Source organism: Pipistrellus kuhlii, unplaced genomic scaffold (assembly GCF_014108245.1).
Source record: "Pipistrellus kuhlii isolate mPipKuh1 unplaced genomic scaffold, mPipKuh1.p scaffold_m20_p_7, whole genome shotgun sequence".
In the NCBI taxonomy this organism is placed as follows: Eukaryota; Metazoa; Chordata; class Mammalia; order Chiroptera; family Vespertilionidae; genus Pipistrellus; species Pipistrellus kuhlii.
In genome coordinates, this window is record NW_023425573.1 from 39,747,544 (window position 1) to 39,772,001 (window position 24,458).

The 24,458-nt window shown below is 35.6% G+C and overlaps 1 protein-coding gene across 7 annotated transcripts in view; it reads left to right on the top strand.

The window, feature by feature from the left end:
* The window catches only part of TLK1 (tousled like kinase 1), a 121,493-nt gene extending 97,304 nt beyond the window's left edge, over positions 1-24,189 (top strand). For all 7 annotated transcript variants that reach the window (XM_036420870.2, XM_045575682.1, XM_045575683.1 and 4 more), the window contains 9 exons: positions 2,700-2,797; positions 4,671-4,752; positions 9,524-9,615; positions 9,701-9,790; positions 9,924-10,093; positions 10,409-10,544; positions 11,974-12,085; positions 13,212-13,319; positions 22,381-24,189. In XM_036420870.2, coding sequence (XP_036276763.1) covers positions 2,700-2,797; positions 4,671-4,752; positions 9,524-9,615; positions 9,701-9,790; positions 9,924-10,093; positions 10,409-10,544; positions 11,974-12,085; positions 13,212-13,319; positions 22,381-22,557 — 1,065 coding nt within the window. In that variant the 3' untranslated portion in view covers positions 22,558-24,189. The remainder of the gene's footprint in view (positions 1-2,699; positions 2,798-4,670; positions 4,753-9,523; positions 9,616-9,700; positions 9,791-9,923; positions 10,094-10,408; positions 10,545-11,973; positions 12,086-13,211; positions 13,320-22,380) is intronic.
* The last annotated feature ends 269 nt before the right edge of the window (positions 24,190-24,458 follow it).

Here is a 24,458-nt window from a genome sequence, read left to right on the forward strand (position 1 = left end):
AATAGAAAGCATTTCTATGCTAAACATCTGGCAAAGGACAAGCTTTCTAGTTAAGTTGCTGTGAAATTTGCCTTCCATATAAATTTCAAGTTAAAAATTTTGGAAAGTGGTGTGTTTTGCAGGCTAATCAAACAATGAGGCAATATCGAGATCTGTGGTATACTTGGTTTTTTAAATATAATTTAGAATATTAGAGCTTATTTTAAAATCCTGTTAAAATAGCTATAGTGTACTAGGTGTAGCAGTTAATAACACAGATTTTTTTCAATAGATGGAGTTACACATATGTTGATAAATATGCAATTTAATATGCACACTGTTGTATTGACAACAAGCTTCAAAACTTCATATGTCAAATTTGCTGAAGGTGGTGTTAACATCATAGATATTTTTACACTTAAAAATGTCGAATTTCGTGCCACAAAAAGAGCATTTACAGGAAGTTATAATTCATTATTTTAAAGAAAAGTGCTGCTGAATACTTCAAAAGCTTATGGTGAACATGCTCCATCTCAAAATACTTGTGAACACTGGTTTAAACATTTAAAAGTGATGATTTTGATGCGAAAGACAAAGAATGTCCAGGTCAACTGAAAAAGTTTGAAGACCAACTATTATAAGCATTATTGAATGAAGATGTGTGTCAAGCTCAAAAACAACTTGCAAAAACTTTAAACGTTGCTCAGCAAACAATTTACAATAGTTTATAAGCAATGAGAAAGATTTTAAAGGAAAGAAAATGGGTACCACATCAACTGAACGAAAAACAAATGAAAACCGAAAAGTCCTCAATAAAATGTTGATTCAGTGGTGTGAAAGAAAGTCATTTTTGCATTGAATTGTGACTAGTGATGAAAAGTAGATTTATTTTGAGAATCCTAAATTCACAGAATCATGGACTGATCCAGGTCAACCATCAACATCAACTTCAAGGCCAAATCGCTTCGGAAAGAAGACAATGCTCTGCGTTGGTGGGATAAAGAAGTCATGTACACACACACACACACTCACCATGCACGAATTACATGCACCAGGTCTCTACTATATAGTTATCTATCTTAGAAAAATCTCCCTCAAATTCTAGAACTGTGTATCCTCATTTATGTTTATTTTGAAAGCTTCTATTTAATCTACATTAAATATCTATAACAAGTTGTGGTTGAGTTTCACTTCAGAATAATTAAAGTAACTTTCAGGGTCAACTGAAATACAAACATCTATGTTTAGTTTTTTAATACTTAGAACATTCCTTTTAGTGTAAGCCTTAGAAATAGGCTATTTCTAATTATCTGCTTTGGAATGAAATGATATTTATATCAAAGTAAATTTCAGAATTATTTTTAGAGATAAAGGATATTTTTTGATATTAGGAAATAAATCATTAAAAGAAGAGAAGTTAATAGATGAAATATTTAAGCACAGTATTCAGAAATAACCTCTATTCCATGTGGTATAGGTTTATATTAGTAGTAGGTATACTTCACCCAAGGTAATCTGTATTTGTTTATTTGCTTAACATATATTCAAAAATATTTTAAAATTGGGGATTTTTAGAATTCACTGAAATTTGGTATATTCTTATGTATTCTTTAATATTCAAGTTTATATTGATTAATCAGGTGTGTGTAGGTAATGGGTTATTATGTTGACTTGTTTTTGTGTTGAGTTATTTTTCATGTTCTAAAAATTTATATATTTTGAAACATGAAAATATTAAAATTTTTATATTAAATGAATGTTGACATAAATTTCTTTAAAATTGGCCTAAATCTGCTCTGATGATAACTAAGGATCAGCTACTCATAAAATGTTTGTTTTAGAGTCTATTTAAGATTGCAGTGGGATTTATCCAAAGAGTGGTCAATATGTGTGTGTTCCAAATATTGTAAGCTCTAGATATAATCAGTGGTTCTGTCTTTTTCCTTTCTTCCACTTTTAATTATTGTAAAACTAGAGGACCAGTGCATGAAAATTCGTGCACTTAGCAGGCATCCCTCAGCCCAGCCTGTGCCCTCTTGCAGTCCGGGACCCCTCAGGGTATGTCCACCTGCCGGCTTATGCCCACTCCCTGGGGGATCGGGCCTAAGCTTACAGTCAGACATCCCTCTGGAGCCCTCGGGGGTGTCCAACCGATGGCTTAGGGCAGCTGGCTTAAGCTGAGTCGGATGTCCTTAGCAATGCCAAGACGGGAGAGGCTCCTACCACCACTGCTGCACTAGCAGCTGTCAGCCCAGCTTGTGTCTGCCTCCTGGTGGTCAGTTTCCGTTGTTAGGGTCCATTTGCATATTACCCTTTTATTATATAGGTTATCTTCATTTGTTTTATGCTAGTAAATTATTACCTCTCAAATTAAAATTTGGATGTACCAGAAATGAAGCTTTCAGTTCATTTTGTTATAAGTCATTTTCAGACTACCTTGCAGTCGTTTTCAGTTTAGACATTATAAAAATAGGTTTTTGGTTGTACAGAATAAAACTCGGCATCTCATTAGGTATAGATTTTTATGTGGAGGATGGTTTCTTGAAATAGGCTTTTCCATCTTTCAGGCATTGAAAGGAGCACTTTGGTCTTTTAACTCAGTGGTACTTTATAATAACTGTTCTTCCTGTCACTGTAAAAAATTGACACATGGGTAAAAATATCTTTTTTTATACAGCAAATAAATTGAGCTTGTTATAGTCCCCTCTCTTCATTTTCAGGAAGAGGCAGAAATTCAGGCAGAACTTGAACGTTTGGAAAGAGTGAGAAATCTGCACATTCGAGAGCTCAAAAGGATAAATAATGAAGATAATTCCCAGTAAGTCATTATTATACTTCAGTTTTACATGATAAAAGTGTTTCTCCTCTGTGCAGAGCATAAACACAATATTTCCTTGTTGGGGGCTTCTTGTCATACTTAGAAAAAAGATCCACAGTCCTTCCTATGGCTCAACAAGCCTTATTTATGTAAACTGGTCTGTGGGCACTGCACCAGCATATCTCTGTCATCCTCCCCTCACAAGTTGCAGCCATGCCAGCCCCCATCCCTATCTCAGGGCTTTTGTGCTGGCCACCTTCTCACCTGAAATGTTCATCTTCTAAATATCTGAGTGGCTTCCTTTTGATTTCACTCCAAATGGTCATGAGAGGCCATTCCTAGGCAGCCTATCCAAAATAGCAGTCCTTACACCATTCCCTTCCCTCTCCTGGTATTTTTATCTTGCTTTGTTTTTTATAACATTTTTCACTATCTGTAATTATAAAACCAGTATTTCAGTTATCTGTCTTCTCTCCCTAAAATATAACCTATATGAGAGAAGGAACTTAATTTTATTTTTGTTAAATCCCTGGTACATAGTAGGCATGCAATAAATATTTGTTGACTGAATATCAAAATGAATATTAATAGGGAAGAAGAAATTATTTTCAACTAAAGGGGTTTCAGTAAGCCACATGTCCGGCATTATTTTTTTTAATATATATTTTATTGATTTTTTTTTTACAGAGAGGAAGGAAGAGGGATAGAGAGTTAGAAACATCGATGAGAGAGAAACATCAACCAGTTGCCTCCTGCACACCCCCTACTGGGGATGTGCCTGCAACCAAGGTACATGCCCTTAACCAGAATCGAACCTAGGACCCTTCAGTCCGCAGGCTGACACTCTATCCCCTAAGCCAAGCCGGTTTCGGCATATCCAGCATTATTATACAGAACTTGAGAAGAAAATAGAAAAATATAAGTCTGTGTCCTTAACCCCTGGTTATAAAAATGGAGAGAAAATACCCATGAACTGGTGGGAACTTTATGAAGATAGAAATTAAGCAAGAAGATGGAAATTATGCCAAGCATTCCTTGGATTTAATCATGTTGAGGAGAGAAGCACATCTTTTATACCTAAACTTGTCATGGCCCAACAAGAGGATCAGCATTGGAAGTGACCATTTCTGCTGTGAAATATAAATATCTTGCTTAAAATTAAAAAGGCCTATCTGTGATCATTTGTGTATGTGTAACACAAATACACAGATCATTCCAGTGTATAAGGTGAATGAAATATTATAGTTATGGAATAACTTAAATTGTGCCAAATGAAAATTCTAATAGTATCATACAAGACTAATTAAAAATTATCTGACCTGAAAACTATGTTCAAACTTGTTTGTGGATATATAATAGCAGTATTGTCTGTGAGTGATTTTTTTCCAAAGTTTTTAAACAAGTTTTTCTTTTTTAATTGGGAAATAAAATTTTATTTATGGAAGTCTTAAAGACAGTAAAATTTATGGGTAAAAGCCAATTTAAAAGTATAATTACTTTTAATCTTATGTCAATACTATAAAGTCTTGATTAACCATAACAAAAAATATAAAAGTTTTTTCTGAGGGAAGTAATTCCTGCTGAGTAGATAGGGGATTTCATAATATTTCTTGATAACACAGTAGTTGGTAGCTCTTTATCACAGCACTATAATTGGTCATTGAACCTGAATATTCAGCTATAAATGTTAAGCTTTATAAAAAAAACACTAGGTGTTAAGGTGGGTGATAGTCCTGCAGATAGAAAAGTATGGAACAGAATTTGGAATTAGCAGTAGAATGAGAAAGAAATAGCTAGGGGTAGAATAATTTATTGTGGACAGAACCTTTTTGTATGCGTTTTCATGTTACTGTTTTTTTCCTCTACCCTTAAGGTTCAAAGATCATCCAACGTTAAATGAAAGATATTTATTACTTCATCTGCTTGGTAGAGGTGGCTTTAGTGAAGTGTATAAGGTAATGTAATTTCTTTTTTTTTTTCTGTTCTTCACACTAATATAGGAGTACAGGTTTCCCCTACTATGCACAAGTAGTGTGTTCCTGTGAAACCTTTCAGAAGTCAAAATAGCATAAAGCAAAGAAGCAGTTACCATTAATTTATATGGAAATTTTTTCAAGTATTCCCAGACCCTATAAATAATCCACCAAATCATACCAAATACACTTAATTACATCCAGTTTTATGATAAGTTCAACACTCTTACGAGCTTTCTTAAGCTTTTCTGAAAGCTTATGATACATTTGCTAATTAATGCATGAAATAAATCCAAGTAAAGCTCACAAACACAGGTCAAAGCTGGATTGATACTGAGATGCTGAGTGTGGTTCCAGGGGGAGGACCTTGGGCTGCCACTCTGGCTGCAAGGGTGTGCATTGCCTCTAACCCTGAGAAATGAGCACTGGAAGCTATTTTTACTTCTTGCTTTTTCTCATAAAAGCAAAAGCCCCCTTTGTATTTATTGCAGTTAGCCAAAAAAAGGTACAAATAAATGTAGGCCTTTTGTAAAAGAAAAGTGGCCTAATGTGAACTCTCAAAAAGTGGGGGATACCTGTATGTGGTTAAGAAGTACTTGTCTTTTGTTTGTTAATAACTTGCGGGGAGGGCAGATTTTATGTCCTGACTCATTACAACAAGTCTGGTGGCTTATGTTGTATCTTAATGAACAAGAACAAAAAAAAAGTACATAAATGTTAAAGGCACGCCTTACAATTAAATAGCCATTGCATTTTGAAGTTATTTATTACATGTTCTTACAAGCTAATATCTTTTTAAAGTATGATACTTTGTAAAACACTGTGTGATATGAAATCATGATAATTCTCATGATCCGTCCACAATGTGTTAAGAGTCTAAAGACTGTGCACCTGCACAGCCCATCAAGTATTTGCTACCTAGTACTGTTAGCCAGTTTGATACAAATAATAGCAATTAGAATCAAGATAGGCAGGTAGTCATATGATACAGTGTCTTTATGGTCATATTATACCCTTATATTTAAACATGTGTCTCAGAAATCTTACATGTCCTGAATTTACAGAAATTCCTACCTATTTTAATGACCATGTTTTTCAAATGCTTATGTAAATGTAAAAACTTTTACTCATGTTTAGTGATTTTTTGTTGTTTTTCAATGTTTTATACCTTACTTTTTCCTACTTTATGTTGTATCCTCCTGTTCAACCTTTAAGTATTGTAGCTCCTAAGTCTCTTATTCTGTATTCTCCTTTTCAATTATATTCCTGCCCATTCACTGACTTATCTATTTGATTTCACCCTCAGATCTGTGTCTGTCTATGTGTGTACATACCCCACACTTTCTTTCTGAGCTCCTATCTGTTAATGTGACTTTGTCTCTTCACTTGGCGTGGATTCCGCAGGCACTGCAAACTCACTTGTTATTAATAATTAGAAGTTATTTTTCTTTTCTCCAAAACCCCTTCTTCCAACTCTGCTTCCTATTTTAGTCCATAGCATTGCTATTCAACTGCCTAGTCCCTCAAGTTAAAAACATAAAAGCCATCCTTCACTCTACCTTTCCCTTCCCTTCCTCAGCATGTAACCAGTTTCTGGGTGCCCACTGTTATTAATGTCATCGAACTCCCCTAAATCCAGCAATGGCCCTTTCCTTTCTATTAGTTCAAGGCCACATTGTCTCTTGTTTGCGTTGCTTCCCAAAGGCATTAAGTTTCTCCAGTGTACTTATGTAAACTGCAGCTAGAGTAGCCTTTTTATAAAATGCAATACAATTTTCTCACTCTCTTATAAGCCCCAGTGGCTTCCCGTTTGCTCCTAGTTAAGATGCAGGTCATGCTCTCACCTGAGACTTCCTTTAGAAGCTGTCCTTGTTTGTCTGCCTTTTATTATATAAGCTCCTTGTGATACTTGCTGTGCTTCATTATATGTCAGTATAGTTAGTGGGTAAGAGGTTGGATTCTGAAGCCAGACTGACTGGGTTTGAATCCTAATTCTGACTGCTGTTAAATAACGGTATAATCTTGGGCTTATTACTTAATCATCCTCTGTCTCACTGTCTTCATCTGGGAATGATAATAGTACCTACATTGAAGGATTATGATTAATTGAGCTATCACAGGTAAATCACATAGAACATTTGTGCTTAATAAATGTAAGATCATTATTAAAAATCCTCTCTGTTTAATGAGACAAAGACTGTGCCTTCGTGGCTTAGTAAAAACATTCTGGATTGTTCTGACTGTGGGGAAATTTGGAATTTGAATTCAGAGAACTTCAATTCTAGTCTTGGTTCAACCAGTAACTATTTTTTGTTTTGTTAAGTTGAACAAGTAATAAGAATCATGGGCCTCACCTATCAGGAGTGATCTGGAGCTCTCTTATAATTCCCATGTCTTTGATTCTAACAATAGTTCATCCTCATGCACTGTAATGATTGAAGTAGGCTTACACAGGCCTCATGGAGGAAAGATCATAATAGCTCACCTTGGATCCAAAAGTGTACAGTTACATAACACTACTACCCTGTTTCCCCGGAAATAAGACAGTGTCTTATATTAATTTTTGCTCCCAAAGGTCTTATTTTCAGGGGATGTCTTATTTTTCCATGAAGAAGAATACGGTACACATTTATTGTTAAATGAAAATAAAGGAAATTTAGTACCTGTATACGGTATGATAGTACGGTAGTTGTCAACACAAACCAGACAAACTGTGAATCCTATAGTATCAAGAATTTACTCATTTATTCAATGACAATCGTGTCATCATCTTATAGAACATCATCATAACAATCCAATTCCTGAATTTCCTGGTGAATTTCTTGTGACTCCATTTCTTTCAGAATCAGTGGACCAAATCTCTCATGTTTAGCCTAGGGGGGAGCTTATTTTCGGGGGATGCCTTATATTTCACTCAGAAGGAAATCTGTAAGTGGGTCTTATTTTCGGAGGATGTCTTATTTTCGGGGAAACACGGTAACTCAGCCTACTAATCACAGCACCTTTCTGCCACTGCCACTGTTTTTAGGGCCAAAGGGGATTTTCTTTTAGAAATTAGAAAATGCAGATGGTAGCTCAATGACTTGAACCTTCAATACTGACCTAAATACTAACCACTCACTCCAGCCTCTACAAAGCCCTTTTATTGTTGCCAGGTCCATTGAGAAACAAAGCAACAGATTGTAAATCAAATTGTATAGACTTTTATCTGTACCACAGTGGGAAAGATTGAATCAGTTGCTTAGTGATAACTGTATTAACTTTATGAGAAGGTACTTTGTTCATCTAATCTTGGGAGAAAGATGTGTCATATATAACTATTATAATCAACATACACTGGCATTAGCTTTTATCAGTAGTATACTTAATTTTACTTTCATCTATTTTCATTTATTATGATTGCCTCTGAATTTTATCCTTTATGCTACTCTGCTTTTTCTCACATGAATCTTTGAATTTTAAAATTTTTATTTAGAAGTTTATTAAAACTAGAAACAGGAAACGAGGAAGGGCCTATCATAAAAGAAGCAACAGACAAGAGACTATGTGGGGAAATGAGCTGCTTTGGCTCACTAAGAAGTCAGAGAAGAGGGGACCTTTGGGGACAAGTTCAGGGGATTGGCCACTGCCCATATATTGCAAGTCCCGTGGGGTCCCTTAGCACCTAAGAATTTCATTCGTAAGGGGGAAGAGAAGGAGGAAGGGAAAGACACAGGCATGCTCCCCAGAGGGAGGTCACACCTAAACCCAACTTTCAATTAATATAATTAGCTAATATTTATTGGATATTTACTATGAATCATACTTTTCTAAATACTTTGTTTAACCCCATTTAATCCTTTCAATTACCCAAACTTAATAAATGAGGCTGAGAGAGGGTTTTAGTACAAAGTTCTGCAGCTAATAAGGTTATCTTGACTCCAAAATGAATATTTTTTATTATTCCATCCTTTATTGCTTCCATAATTTTGTGATAAGCATTTTACCACTATTGCTTATTTTTAGATTAAATTGATGGGGAGAATATGGACTAAGGACCTCCTTTTTAATGAATATGTAAGCTAAGTGTTTTCTTAAAGGGGCACCTTTATATATAAATCACAGCAGAGCCTAAATTATTAAATCTTTTATTGTTAAAAAAAAAATTTAAGTCACTTGAAGTCTTAATACAATCATTTTTTATTTGTTACTTAAGAAATAGACTAGTAATTTAAACAAAACAGTATCAAAAATGTTTTATGGTGTTTTTTTAGACAACCAGGGAAAATTGAAGACTAGTTGGGTATTAGATGAAGTTAGGTGTGGTAAAGATTTAATTAAAGTTTAGGAACTTGTTAATTTTCAAAGAAGTGAGGAAAAAGGTAGGGAGTTGCTAGGAGAAGCTAGAGAAAAAAGGTTTGCTTTATCCAACCCACAAAAAAAGCATTAGAGCCATTTGTTTTCCTGGCTGTTCTACTGCCAGGATAGAGAAGCAAGTTCATATTTTAAAAAAAGAGCTTTATTTTATTTTGATTCATTTATAAAACTTACATTAAAGTTTTTTCTGATTTAGCACCATGTTTCTGATCATGTGTCATTAAACTGTATATAATCTTAGCAAAGATCAACATAAGAATTGTAGTGTTAAAAAAAAAAAAGGAATTTTAATGTATATTCTAATTTCATATTATGTGAAAATCATCCCCAAAATTTTTTTAATGTCTTCGGCTATTCATTTGGTCTTGGGTCCTAACTCTTGTTACTTGAATCCTAGGCTTTTGACCTTTATGAACAAAGATATGCTGCTGTGAAGATCCATCAGCTTAATAAAAGCTGGAGGGATGAGAAAAAGGAAAATTACTATAAGTAAATATAATACTTCATTTTTTTTTTATCAATTGAAAACATATTTAATGGTAATGGAGAATTAATATACTCTCTCTTCTTGTAGACATGCCTGCAGAGAGTATAGAATACACAAAGAACTGGATCATCCCAGAATAGTTAAACTCTATGATTATTTCTCCTTGGATACAGATACGTAAGTAAATATAACTAAAGATTTCTGCTTTCCCTATTCTGTGGTGGTGATATAAATGATTTCATTTCTTCACTGTGATTCTGAATTATTGGATAATATTTTATATCTAATTTTTTTATCTTTTCCATTTTAGGTTTTGTACAGTATTAGAATACTGTGAAGGCAATGACTTGGATTTCTATCTGAAGCAACATAAATTAATGTCGGAGAAAGAAGCTAGGTCTATTGTAATGCAAATTGTAAATGCGCTAAGATATCTCAATGAAATCAAACCCCCTATTATACATTATGATCTTAAGCCAGGTAATTAATAAAATTGTCTAAATAAATTTTAAAGTCTAAGGAGTATAATATCAATTTATTAATTTATCTAAAAACATACTTTTTGGTTTAGTTTGTAAATGTCAATAGAGTAGTTTTAGAATTTAAAGTGTTTTTGTCGTGTCACTTCTTAAAATTCTTTTTTAATTTCTTTTTTTTATTAAATTATTATCTGTGTACATATTTTAACATTACTTCTTAAAATTATATTTACTTCCCAAACGTTAGCGTAAGTCATAAAGATGTTATTCATCTATGTATCATTAAAAGAACCTTCTATTTTTATTTTGCTCCTAGGAAACATCCTTCTGGTGGATGGAACAGCTTGTGGAGAAATCAAAATCACTGATTTTGGTCTGTCTAAGATCATGGATGACGACAGCTATGGTGTAGATGGAATGGACCTAACTTCCCAAGGGGCAGGCACTTACTGGTAAATATATCACTAAAAACGTCAAAATTATCTAGATTAGTCACAAGGCTTTTTATGAGAGTTTAGTTTTTCTTTTCATGTCCCTTTGAGATTACTGTGCTTAGGGTACTGATGTGAATCCATGAGTTGAGAGGGAGGCCACATTCGTCAGTCTTCATCTCAGCAAACTAGAGAGAGGAAGACTTAGCATTAGCAGGTGACTTAGTAACTTACCCAGAAACTCTGAATGGGGAGAATGGGGACGGGGGAGTGTTTTCTATAACGTTAGAAGGAATTTATCATGGAAAAAAAAACAATACATAAATATACCATCTTAACTATTACAGGAAATAAGCAAAAAGCCATCTCTGTAGAGCAGTGGTACTCAACCTTTCTAATGTCGTGAACCTTTAATACAGTTCCTCATGTTGTGGTGACCCCCTCGCCCCCCAACCATAAAATTATTTTTGTTGCTACTTTGTAACTGTAATTTTGCTACTGTTATGAATCATAATGTAAATATCAGTGTTTTCTGATGGTCTGAGACGATCCTGCTAGCGGTTCTCAACCTTTGAGTCGCGACTGTAGAGCCTAAGACCATTGGAAAACACTGATATTTACATTACGGAAAGGCTTATGGAGGTTGGGTGGATCTCGAAGAAAAGGTGCTCTCCGTGTAAATTGGAGGGTTAGGGGAGGTATTCAATATTGTCATATTCAAAAGCATGAGTTACAGAAAAGTAGTGTGGGCAGCCAAGTTAATTGGCTTTCCCTAGCCGGTTTGAGGGGTAAAGAAGAGTGAGTGCAGATGTTGGAAGTTTAAGTTGCTGCTGGATTAGGATGGATCTTGTGTTACAAACAAGAGATATGAGGTACATTCCTTGGCAGTTAGTAATGCTGAGGTTCTCTAAACAGAAGAGCCACCTGGTCAGACGTGTGTTTTAGGAAGAAAACTGCCTACAGTTTGAGTGCTAGTGAAGGGGGGCAGTGGGAGAGGATTTATTCTATTATTAGAGACTTACCCAAAATAGAACATTGATTGGGTAAATAACAGAAGTAGAAAAAGTAGTTCCTAGAAGAAATGGGCTTAGCAAACAAGTTCTAGAGGTAAAAGGTCCCTTGGAGCTTGAGAATGAAAGCTAATGGTAACATGCCTGGGGAGGGGGAGGGGGAAGGTAAAGTGCCTAGAACATTGTAATTTCTAATGATAATATATGTTATTGTACACTTTAGGCGTGTGTGTGTGTGTGTATCATACTTTGTCTCAAAGTTGTATGTTTTGGCGCTAGGGTCAAGTGATACAAGGACTTAAAAGCTTGATTGGAAATTTTCACTCATGAAGATCCTCAGGTGTTGTGTGGATAAAATTAGTTCTGAGATTTTTACACTTAGATTTTAAATTACAGATTGTTAATAGTAGCCTTACCCTTTTCTCCCCAAAAAACTGTAGGTATTTACCTCCTGAGTGTTTTGTAGTTGGAAAAGAACCACCAAAAATTTCCAACAAGGTTGATGTGTGGTCAGTTGGAGTCATTTTCTTTCAGTGTCTTTATGGTAGAAAGGTAAGTTAAAGAATACCAGATTCAACTGTATTACTAGATAAGTGGAATTTTCCCCTTTTAAATACAAAGTTCATTAACTTAAAGTCAAAAGTCAATTTAAATCCTTCCAAGGAAAGCCAGGCTTCTTCTCTATTTCTTTTAATCCTTAAGTGAGGATATTTTTTCATTGAGAATGGAAGGGCGGGAAGAGGAAAAGAGAAAAACATCGATGGGTTGCCTCCACACGTGTTCTGATGTGGGGATTTAGCTTGCATTGAAGCACGTGTCCCTGACCTAATTCCCTTAGGTCCACAGGCTGACACTATAACCATTGAGTAAAACCTGCTAGGGCTCTTCTCTGTTTCTGCTAAAATTTCTATGGATCAGAATTATTTTAATTCACAGCAATTTACTTGGCCTGCATTTTTCACACACACACACACACCTTTTTTTTTTTTTTTTTTTTTTTTTTTTTTTAACTGAAGGAAAAGAAGTAATTGTATGTTAAGAGTGTTAATATTCTCTACTGTTAAAGAATACTGGAGCCAAAACTTTTCATTATCCTCCATTCTCTCTCCCTCACTTCATGCACAGTTTGGCCTTTTCATAGTTTCCTTAGGGAAATTCCGCCAAACTTAAGTCTTAATATTTCCTGAACCACTTTATTTTGAAATCAGAACTATAGATATTATCTATTGCCCTTTTCATCCCTTCATCAGTATGGAAAGAGAGTTTAATGAACTTGTCTGGAAATTGACTGCAAATTAGGAATACCAGGCCCAGAGCTCTTTGATTACGTTAGTGTACTATGCTCAAAGTGTTTTTCAGTGGTCTTTAAAAAGGCACTGCCACTACTTCATCTCTTCTCTAGCCAAACTTCATTTTGTAAATATTAAGAATAAAGTTTTAAATTTCTTATGTTTTTATCTTAATTTCCTACTTGTAGTAGCATTATTTTCTTCTGCTTATTCAGTGTCTCAGCTATGTTGTGGATTAATTATAACTTTGATGTTATGAAAATGTATCCCAACTTCCATGAAACTGAGGGCAAGACTTTTTTAGAACACAAATCATTTGTATCTTGAGTATTCACTGTTAATATCTGTTTAAATTTTGTGAGATAAATTTCTCAACATTTTATTTTTAGCCATTTGGTCACAATCAATCTCAACAAGACATTCTTCAAGAAAATACAATATTAAAAGCCACAGACGTTCAGTTCCCTGTAAAACCGGTTGTAAGCACTGAAGCCAAGGTAATAAATTTATATAAATAAGTTTTGTGAAGTAAATTTCACATCATAAATTGTTCTTAAAAGAAAGTAATTACTACCACAGGAAAATCTATCCAGGAGGTATATAGTTGATCCTTGAACAATAAGGGTTTGAACTGCAAAGGTCCACTTAAATACATTTTGATAAATATATTGGAAATTTGCAGACGAATCACATAGCCTAGAAATATTTAAAATTTTTGAAAAATTTAGGTATGTCATGAATACATAAAATATATGTGCATGCTTTCTCAACTTTTAAAGTAAGAGTATAGTCTAGACATACTAAATATGTCTTAATTGACTAAGTCACTGATAAGGCTTTCACTCAAAAGTAATAATGTGGATTTTCAACTGCACTGGGGGTTTATGCCTCTTATCCTCATGTTATTCAAGGGTCAACTATATAAGAAATAATAAGCCAAAACTGGTTTGGCTCAATGGATAGAGCGTCGGCCTGCAGACCAAAAGGTCCCAGGTTCGATTCTGGGCAAGGGTATGTACCTTGGTTGTGGGCACATCCCCAGTAGGGGGTGTGCAGGAGGGAGCTGATTGATGATTCTCTCTCATCATTGTTTCTAACTCTCTATTCTTCTCTTCCTCTCTGTAAAAAATCAATAAAAAAAATTTTTTTTTAAAGAAAGAAAAAAAAAAGAAATAATAAAAGTATTATGTTGAGTCCTGGCTGTTGGTTGGAGCGTTGTCTTGTGCACTGGAGGGTCCCAGGTTCAATTCCTGTCAGGGCTTATGGGTTCGATCCCATCAGGCTGTATACATAGCAAAAGTACCTTTGTCCAGAATTATACCTAGTATAATTCTCATGCTATCTGCCCTAGCTCTTGAGAAAGCCTGACCTCTTCTTTAGCTTTCTTAACACATAGAAGTCTCTGAAGCTAAAAATATATATATATATCTCTTCAAAATTTTCATTGATTTTTGGGGAAGAGAAAAACAAACATGTATCATCTATCAGTTGCCAATTGCATGCACCCCGACTGGGGATGTGTCTTGACCAGAATCAAACCAACGACCTTTCAGTATACAGGATGTCACTCCTATCAACTGAGCCACATCAGCCAGGGCAGTACTAACCAGGTCCATCCCGGCTTAGCTTCTGAGATCAGGTGCATTCAGGGTGGTATGGCCATAGACTAATCCATATCTGTCTATGTGATATCATGAAATAGATATTTCTAATAGCAAAACTATGATGGTCCTTAATATCTTCCCACCTTCGTCCTCTGGCCTTTCCCACTTTTACTCCTGCTTTGTTATGCTCATCCCAAAGTTTATTTCTCTGTGACTCCCTGTTGTAGTCTTCTTTTTAAATTCCTAAGACAAACACATGACATTCCCATTTCTTTCTGTTACGAAGAGTCTAAGCCAGTGGTTGCAAACTCAGTCAGTGGAGCGGCAAGCCACAGCTTGTGAGCTACAGTTTGCTGACCACTGGTCTAGGCCATAAGAATAATTCATAAAGAGGCATTCTGTACCTTCTGTTAGAAGGTGTAGATAAGCCCTGCTATATGTCCCTGGTCAAGGTCATAATGGCCTTCGTAATTGTACTGGTTATTGTGTAATACCAGTAACTGTCCCATAGATCATGTTATCTTATTTTAAATTTATATTTTTAAAAGTATTACAGATGTCCTCTTCTTCCCCATTGACTCCCTCCACCCCACTATTGTCTGTCCATGGGTTATGCATATAAATTCTTTGATCTCTCTCCACCCCGCCTTCCTCTAGATTGGTTAGTCCAGTGGTCGGCAAACTCATTAGTCAACAGAGCCAAATATCAACAGTACAACAATTGAAATTTCTTTTGAGAGCCATATTTTTTAAAGTTAAACTTCTTCTAATGCCACTTCTTCAAAATAGACTCGCCTTGGTATTTCGTGGAAGAGCCACAGTCAAGGAGTCGCAGTTTGCCAACCACAGGGTTAGCCTATCCATTGCATCTTTATTAGCCTTTTGCAAATCATTTGAATGACTTTTAGAAGCTTGGCAATTAAAAAGATAACTTGCCCGTTCATATTTTTAAAAATGAGTATTTTTGTAAGGTAAATATGGCTCCTTTTAAAAAGATCTTGACACCAATATCCCTGGTGAACATAGATGTTAAAATCCTCAACAAAATATTAGGGAATCAGATCCAGCAATACATTTAAAAGATCATACACCATGAGCAAGTGGGATTTATTCCAGGGATGCAAGGCTGGTATAGTATTTGCAAATCAATCAATGTGATACATTACATAAACAAAATAAAGGATAAAAAAATCACATGATCATATCAATAAGAGTTTTTTTGATAAAAACTCTTAGCAAAGTGGGAATAGAGAGGGATCATACCTCAACATAAGACCATATATGACAAACCTATGATCAATATCACACTCATTGGGCAAAAACTAAGAGTTTCCCTTAAGAACACTTAATGGGAAAAGGACAAGGATGTCTGCTTGCACCACTCTTATTCAACATAGTACCAGAAGTCCTAGCCACAGTAATCAAACAAGAAGAGAGGAGGAGGAAGTAAAATTATTTGCAGATGACATGATATTGTACATAGAAAACCCTAAAGACTCTACCAAAATTATATTCAATTTAATAAATGTAGCAATTATAAAATCAATATCCAAAAATTGATGGCATTTTAATACACCAATAATGAACTCTCAGAAAGGGAAAATAAATTTTTTTTGTTGGTAAACAGGTTATTTTTTAAAGATATTTAGAAATAAACTTAACCAAGGAGATTAAAAAAAACCTATAGTCAGAAAATAGACTCCAAATATCCAAAACAGTCTTGGAAAAAAGAACAGAGTTGGAGGATCACAATACCAGATATCAAACTACACTACAAAGCCACTGTAATAAAATAAAAAATAAAAAAAATAAAAAGCATAGGCATCAAAATCTCAGACTTTTCACAGATACGTCTTCTACAGCAAGAAAAACAAAGGAAAATTTTTTTTAAAAATGGAACTACATCAAATTAAAAAGCTGCACTGCAAAAGAAACCATCATCTGAATGAAAAGGGAACCCACTGTATGGGAGAACATATTTGACAATAATACAGCTAATAAGGGGTTAATTTTCCAAAATATATAAAGAACTCATACAACTCAACAAAAGGAAGACAATCCAATTAATGGGCTACGGACCTAAATAGACACTTCTACAAAGTGGACATACTGATGGCCAAGAGATGAATGAAAAATGCTCAAAATCACTGATCATCAGAAAGATACAAATTAAAATGACAATGGCCAAAGCCGGTTTGGCTCAGTGGATAGAGCGTCAGCCTGAGAACTGAGGTCCCAGGTTCGATTCCCGTCAAGGGCATGTACCTTGGTTGCGGGCACATCCCCAGTGGAAGGTGTGCAAGAGGCAGCTGATTGATGATTCTTCCTCATCGATGTTTCTAACTCTCTATTCCTCTGTCCTCCTCTCTGTGAAAAATCAATAAAATATATATATATATTTTTTAATTAAAATGACAATGAGGTACTACCTCAACACCTGTCAAAATGGCTAAACAAATGACTAGTGCTAGTGAGGATGTGGAGAAAAGGGGACAGTTATGCATGGTGAGTGGGACTGCAGACTGGTACAGCCACTATGGAAAACAGTGGAGTTACCTCAAAAAATCAAAACTAGAAATGCCATGCTGAAACTGGTTTGGCTCAGAGGATAGAGTGTCGGCCTGTGGACTGAAAGGTCCCAGGTTAGATTTCGTTGAGCATCTGCCTCCTGTTGGTCAGTGCGCCTCATAGCAACCAGTCATTCCACCGGTTGTTCCGTTTGGTCGATTTGTATAATAGGGTTTATTATACAGGATATGCCTTAGCCCATGGACACAGACTGTAGTGTGGTGAAGGCCAGGCGGAAGGGGTAGGGACTGGGTGGAAGAGGGTAAAGGGGTGTGGGATGGGGGACATATATAATACTTTCAACAATAAAAATAAGACTTTGGGAGGATCCAAGATGGCTGCACAGGTAAACACCTAACCGCAGCCACACACAACAATTTCAATAAAATACAACTAAAATATAAAATGGACATTACCCAGAACTACAGGAAAGTAAACTGACTGGAAATTCTACAATGAGAAGCAAGGAGAAAACCAGAAGGAAGAGCGGAGGAGCTGTAAAAGCCTAAGAGTCCTAAAAACAGAATGGAAGATCGCAAGAATCAAGTCAAAGATTTGGAACATAAAGAGCCAGAAGACACTCCTCCGTAGAAGCAAGAAGGCAAGAGAATCCAGAAAGTTGAAGATAATGTAAGAAAACTCTGGGACAACTTCAAGCGAACCAACATCAGAATTGTGAGAGAGAGCAAGATATCGAAAACATACTGAAAGAAATAGTGACAGAAAACTTCCCCCACCTGGTGAAAGAATTAGACTTACAAGTCCAGGAAGCGCACAGAACTCCAAACAAAAGGAATCCAAAGAAGACCATGCTAAGACAAATCATAATTAAAATTCCAAGAGCAAAAGACAGAGAGAGAATATTAAAAGCAGCAAGAGCAAAGCAGGTAGTTACCTATAAAGGAGCACCTATATGATTGTCAGCTGATTTCTCAACAAAAACCATGCAGGCCAGACGGGAATGGCAAGAAATATTCAAGGTGATGAATAGCAAGAATCTACAGCCAAAAATAATCTACCCAGCAAAGCTATCACTCAGAATCGAAGGCCAGATAAAGAGCTTCACCAATAAAAAAAAAGCTAAAGGAGTTCATCATCACCAAACCAGAATTATATGAATTGCTGAAGGGGGTTCTTTTGGAAGAGAAAGTAAATAAAGATAAAAACTATGAACAACAAATACATAACTATCAACAAGTAAATCTAAAAACCAAAAAATTTTTTTTAAAAAATCTGATGAACAATATTATCTGTTGAATATAATAGAATCAGAGGTATAGAAGGGGAGTGAACTGACGATTCTCGGGGAAAAGGGGAGATGGGGATTTGGGAAGAGACTGAACATAAACTGTGCACCTATGGATGGGAACAATGATGGGTGGGGAAAGGGCAGAGGGTAGGGTGGGAACCTGGTGGAGGGGAGCAACGGGGGGGTGAGGGGGGGAGGAACATCTGTAATAATATGAACAATAAAGATTTTAAAAAAACAAAAATAAAAAATTTTTTAAGAACTTGATGTTAGCATCTAAATTTTGTCTTCTGTTTATCTATAGCATCAGTGAGAATAGAAACTAAATGACTTTAGTCAATGCAGAATCCACTTATTGACATTATTAATAGTAACAAGAATGAATATAGTGTGAATTTAGTTTGCCAAAAAGAAGTCCCGTTTACCACCTCTGGCTCTTTATAGGTCCCACAGTCACCCGTTTGGTAACAGGGGAAAATCACATTATTTTTTGCTTGTTTCATAACCTTTTGTCCCTACAGAGCACACCTTTGCCAAGTACCTCTACTGATCTCATTTAAGCATCTTAAGCATATTTACTCTGCATATACTTCTTAACCTTGTTCTTAGTTTTTCATCCTTTTAAACTGCCTTCAACATAATCACTCTTGATTTTTTTTTCTATATCTTAATCATTTTTGGAGTGTTATCTGAAACTTTTTTTTATTTGTTAATGACTTAAAAAGATAAGACCTAAGGTATCAGAAAGACACTTGATAAAATACTAGTATGCTAACCATGGTATAGTTAGAATAGCTACATTTGTTTTCAGAGAAAAAATTACTTCTAATGATTTTCAAAACAAAAAAACAGGCAAAATTGTTCCATTTAAATTGAAGTTTGATCATATTAAAAAGTTATATGTGTTATCATTTTCTAATTAATGGTTTATTTCATCACAAGCTATAGGGTACATCTAGTGTCAGCAATAAGAAAGGGAAAGAATTACCAATTGTTATCTAAGAATGTTTTATCTGTTGCAAAAAAAAAAAAAAAATGCATGAATCTCAAATATAATGAGTGAAAGAAAGAAGCCAGATAAAGAAAACATAATCTGTGATATCACTTATATAAAGGTCAAAACAGCAAACTCAACTATAGTGATAAAAGGGTAGAAGGCAGAGTCCATGCCTAAAAGGGCAGGAAGAGACTCAGATGGTTTTGGTAAAATTATCTGATTGCCAGTTACATAGATATATTCACTTTGTACTATCCTATCTAATAAAGGGGAAATATGCAAATTAACCATCACTCCATCACAAAATATGTCAGTGCCCATAACCATAAGATGGCGGCACCCAGTCCTCTCAGCCCCACTGGAGTCCCTCAAGCCCAGGGATCTGCCGCTGAGAGCAGGCAGTGTGAGCAGCCTGGCGGAATGCTTGCTTCGTCACCATAGTGACAAGGCAAGCTTTCTGCACCCATCAGCAGATTGGCCTCTGAGCAGCAGGCACGGAGTGACCAGGCCCCTCGGAGAGCTACTGGTGCACAGATTCGTGCGCAGGGCTACTACCGTGTTTCCCGAAAATAAGACATCCCCTGAAAATAAGACCTAGCATGTGGAAAGATAAGACATCCCCTGAAAATAAGACCTAGCACAACTTAGGGAGAAAAAATTAATATAAGACACTGTCTTATTTTTGGGGAAACAGGGTAGTATACTTATAATTAGTTGTGTGTTTTTTTTAAAGAAGCTTTTCTCAAAGACAGGATATGTAAAACCAGTCTGAGAAAGGAAAAGATAGTAATTATATTCCAGTTTTAGCTTTTAAAAGTGTGCTGATGCTCAATGTTAACCTATGAAACAAAAACATCAGTGAAGTACCCCTTCATCTAAAGAAAGTCTTTATGCTCAATAGGAAAAAAAAAATAGTACGGTTAAAAATAGCACACCCTCTGGCCAAACTAAACTGATAGTGAGAGGGTTATTTTAGCAGAAGATACATTCTAGAAATAAGTGTGCAGAATTGGTAATTATAAATGCAGCTTTCCATATCCAATATATTTGAAGTCCTAACTAGAGCAATTAGGCAAAAATATAAATAAAATGCATCAAAATCAAAAAGGAAGAAATAATTTACAGATGATATTATACAGTTAACCCTTTAACGACACAGGTTCAAACTGCACCAATCCACTTACACAGATATTTCAGCTGGCCCACACAGTTCACATTGAATGAGGGTCAGCAGATCGTTGGAAGTGCATATGCAGGGGCCAAATAAGTTCCATGTGGGTTTTGACTGCTGGGAGTTTCACCCCTAAACCCTTGTTTTCAGGGGTCAACTGTATACTGAAAACCCTAAAAGCATCACCAAAAAACTGTCAGAACTAGTCAACAAATCCAGTAAAATTGCAGGATAAACTCAATATATAAAAATCTGTTGCATTTCGCCGAAACCAGTTTGGCTCAGTGGATAGAGCGTCGGCCTGCGGACTGAAAGGTCCCAGGTTCAATTCCAGTCAAGGGCATGTACCTGGGTTGCGGGCACATCCCCAGTAGGGGGTGTGCAAGAGGCAGCTGATCGATGATTCTCTCTCATCGGCGTTTCTGGCTCTCTATCCCTCTTCCTCTTTGTGGAAAATCAATAAAATATATTTTAAAAAAAAAAATCTGTTGCATTTCTATACACAAACTATCAGAAAGAGAAATTCAGATAAGCCCATTTGCATACAAGAGTAAAATACCTAGAAATTAATTTAGCCAACATTGAAAACTTGTAAGATGTTAATGGGAGAAATTAAAGAAACACAAATATATGGAAAGAAATTCCATGCTCATGGGTTGGAAGAACTGATTGTTGCCGAAACTGGTTTGGCTCAGTGGATAGAGCATCGGCCTGCTGACTGAAACGTCCCGGATTCAATTCCAGTCAGAGGCATGTACCTTGGTTGCGGGCGCATCCCCAGTAGGGGGTGTTCAAGAGGCAGCTGATCAATGATTCTCTCTCATCGATGTTTCTAACTCTCTATCCCTCTCTCTTCCTCTCTGTAAAATATCAATAAAATATATTTTTAAAAAATAACTGATTGTTAAAATGTCTGTACTACCTAAAGCAATCTACAGATTCATGTAATCCTTACCAAAATTCCACTTGTATTTTTCACAGAACTAGAACAAACAATTATAAAATTTGTGTGGAACCACAAAAGGTCTAGAATAGGCAAAGCAGTCTTGAGAATAAACAACAAAGCTGGAGGCATCAAGCTCCCTAATTGCTGTCATATAACTGTAGTAACCAAAACAGTATGGTACTGGCATAAAAATAGACACATCGATCAGTGGAACAGGACTGAGAGCCCAGAGATAAACCTACACATATATGGTCAATTATTTTATGAACAGGAGTCAAAAATATGCAATGGAGTAAAGACAGTCTCTTCAATAAACGATGTCAGGAAAACTGAGCCCTTACACACCATAGGCAAAAATTTACTCAAAATGGATGGAAGATGAGAAGATGTGAAGATCTGAAACATAAAATTCCTAAAAGAAAATATAGCTGGTAAGCTTTTGGCCTCTGTCTTGGTGTGGAATTTTTGGATTTGACAACAAAAGCAAAGGCAACAAAAACAAGTGCATACCAACGCTTCTGCACAGCAGAGGAAACCATCAACAAGATGCAAAGGGAGAGACTTGAATAGATCTTTATACCAATGTTCAAAACAGCATTCACAATAGCAAAAAGGTGGAAACAACCCAATAGCAATCAACAGGTGAATGGATAAACAGAATGTGGTATATACATGCAGTTGAATATTACTCAGTTTAAAAAGAGACAAAATTCTGATGCATGCTGCAAGTATGGATAACACTTAAACATTGTGCTAAGTCAAATAAGCCAAATACAAAAGGACAAATATTGTGTGATTCCACTTATATTCTAGGTACTCATATAGATATTTAGGATAGCCAAATCATAAATCAGACAGACAGTGGTTTTCAAAGGTCAGGGGAGGAAGAAATCAGTAGTTACTGTTTAATGTTACAGTAAAAGTTTCAGTTTGAAATGATGGAAAAGCTGTCTTAAATGTGTCCATTCTTTGGAATTTAGAAGGGGAAAGATTTTAACTGCTGACTTTTTTATTTTTTTTAAGGCCTTTATACGACGCTGTTTGGCATACCGAAAAGAAGATCGATTTGATGTGCACCAACTGGCAAATGACCCGTACCTCCTCCCGCACATGAGAAGATCAAACTCTTCAGGAAACTTGCACATGGCTGGGCTGACAGCATCCCCTACACCCCCCGCTTCAAGCATAATTACGTTCTGACTTTCCTCCAAAATCGGCATGATATCTTTGAATTGCTTCCAGGTGCACACTTGAGTTCAAGAGCATTTGAGTGTTTTTTTGTTCCTTTATTTTTTACACAGGACGTGATTGAGAACTGTTCGCGAGCTGAAGTTCTTTGTGGCGTCATTTGTATGGGAAAGGATCATGGATGGTGAATAAATGTACACTTCTGACTATAAATAATCTTGAGACGTGAAGGGTGACTGCCTGTTACACAGAAACAAGAATACCATGTTCAGACGAAGAAAAATGATTGATTTGTTTGGGGAAACACTGTAAATAACGTTTATAATACTTAAATACATTTGGTTGTTACTAAAGAGGTCTAATATGAAGGGTAGTTTTTCATTATTTAAAAACATTTGGAAAAAATGAGAAATATTTCTAACACAAGAACTACAGTGCCTGGATACATTCTTCAGCATTCGGCAGTTAATGTGCCGAAACCAAAGTAAGAACTGAATGACGGTGACAGTTGTGTTTTATAGAGAGAATGTGAGAGTTAGAATCTTTGGACAAGGTTAGACTTTGTCATTTGCCTGTTCTGGCTTTTACCACATTGTACCTCGAAATCACATGTCCTTTTTTTTCCCCACTGATTATGTTAAAGGGAGAGCTATTACTCCTGGATACTTTACACCTTTGACAAAATGCGCTGCTCATTTTTAAATCAGTTGAATTCACTGAATTGTAATATCGCCAGTGTTTTCAATATGTTAGAAGTAACATTTTTGTTTTGATGCCAGGCCTTGTTCATTAAAACAAATGACAGTATGTAACCAAATGCAGACCAGTTCTATGCAGGATAATGATAAATTCCCTTCTAGTTCTATTGTAAATTGTTGTACATATGTCATATTTCAATTACCAAGTTTCAGCAGCTTATTCTTGTACAAATGTTTAAAAATAATGGCTTTTCTAATTGGATATTGTATTTTTTTTAAGTCTCGAAGGCGCGTTAATTGCTGCTAAATGATGTTGCTTCTTTGCTAAAAAAAAAAAAATATATCGAATGACCTCCTTAAAAAGGTGCAAATTGACTGTACATCCTAGAGGCATATTAAAAGCAGGCATTCATTAACAATCAAGGCATGTAAAAATGATCCATGTTGGACATATAGAATTCTCTAAATCAGTTCCTTGGGTTCTAGGGCTGTGGAGTACATAGATACTAGATTTATACATTGTTCATGGTTATTCTACATTTCTAGAAGGTTCTTATCAGCAAGGTGGGATGATGGTCCCATAAACAAGTTTCTTGTGGTTTGTACAGATTTGTTAAAATGTGAACATTTTCTAACTGCCTTGTATGGTATAAACCATTATTTTTCAGGATGTTGTATTTTACTCCTGTAAAAATTATTCCTTTATTGTTATATTCATAATGCTGATACTTACATGTAAGTTGTCTTTGTTGGCGAAAAAGGAGGCTCTACTTACTTTACCACAGATTCTCCTTAATATTGTACAGTTAAACTGTGGCTGTTATTTCTGATGTTGCAAGCCATTTTGTTTTTCCATTGTACATACACACACTGTCTCTTTAAATGCTGCTGAAATTGTAGAGAATGTAGCCAAACTGGTAATAAACAATGACAGTTAAAATTTAAAGACTATGAAAATTGCATTTTTAAGGGAGCTTTCAAGACTTAGAATATTGGCTCTGACTTGGCTCCTTAAGAATCAGCTTAATAAATTCTTTAAGTATACTTCAAGACAAGTATAGAGTGTTCATGCTGTTAAAGTGAACCTAATAACCATTATCAAGGTGAATTCTGGGTGAGTAACAGCACTATCAGGAGTGGCTAAGGGCTGTGCCTGCTCCTCCGTAGATTAAGATAGAAATCCTATAAGAAATATTGACATGGTAATGAAATGTT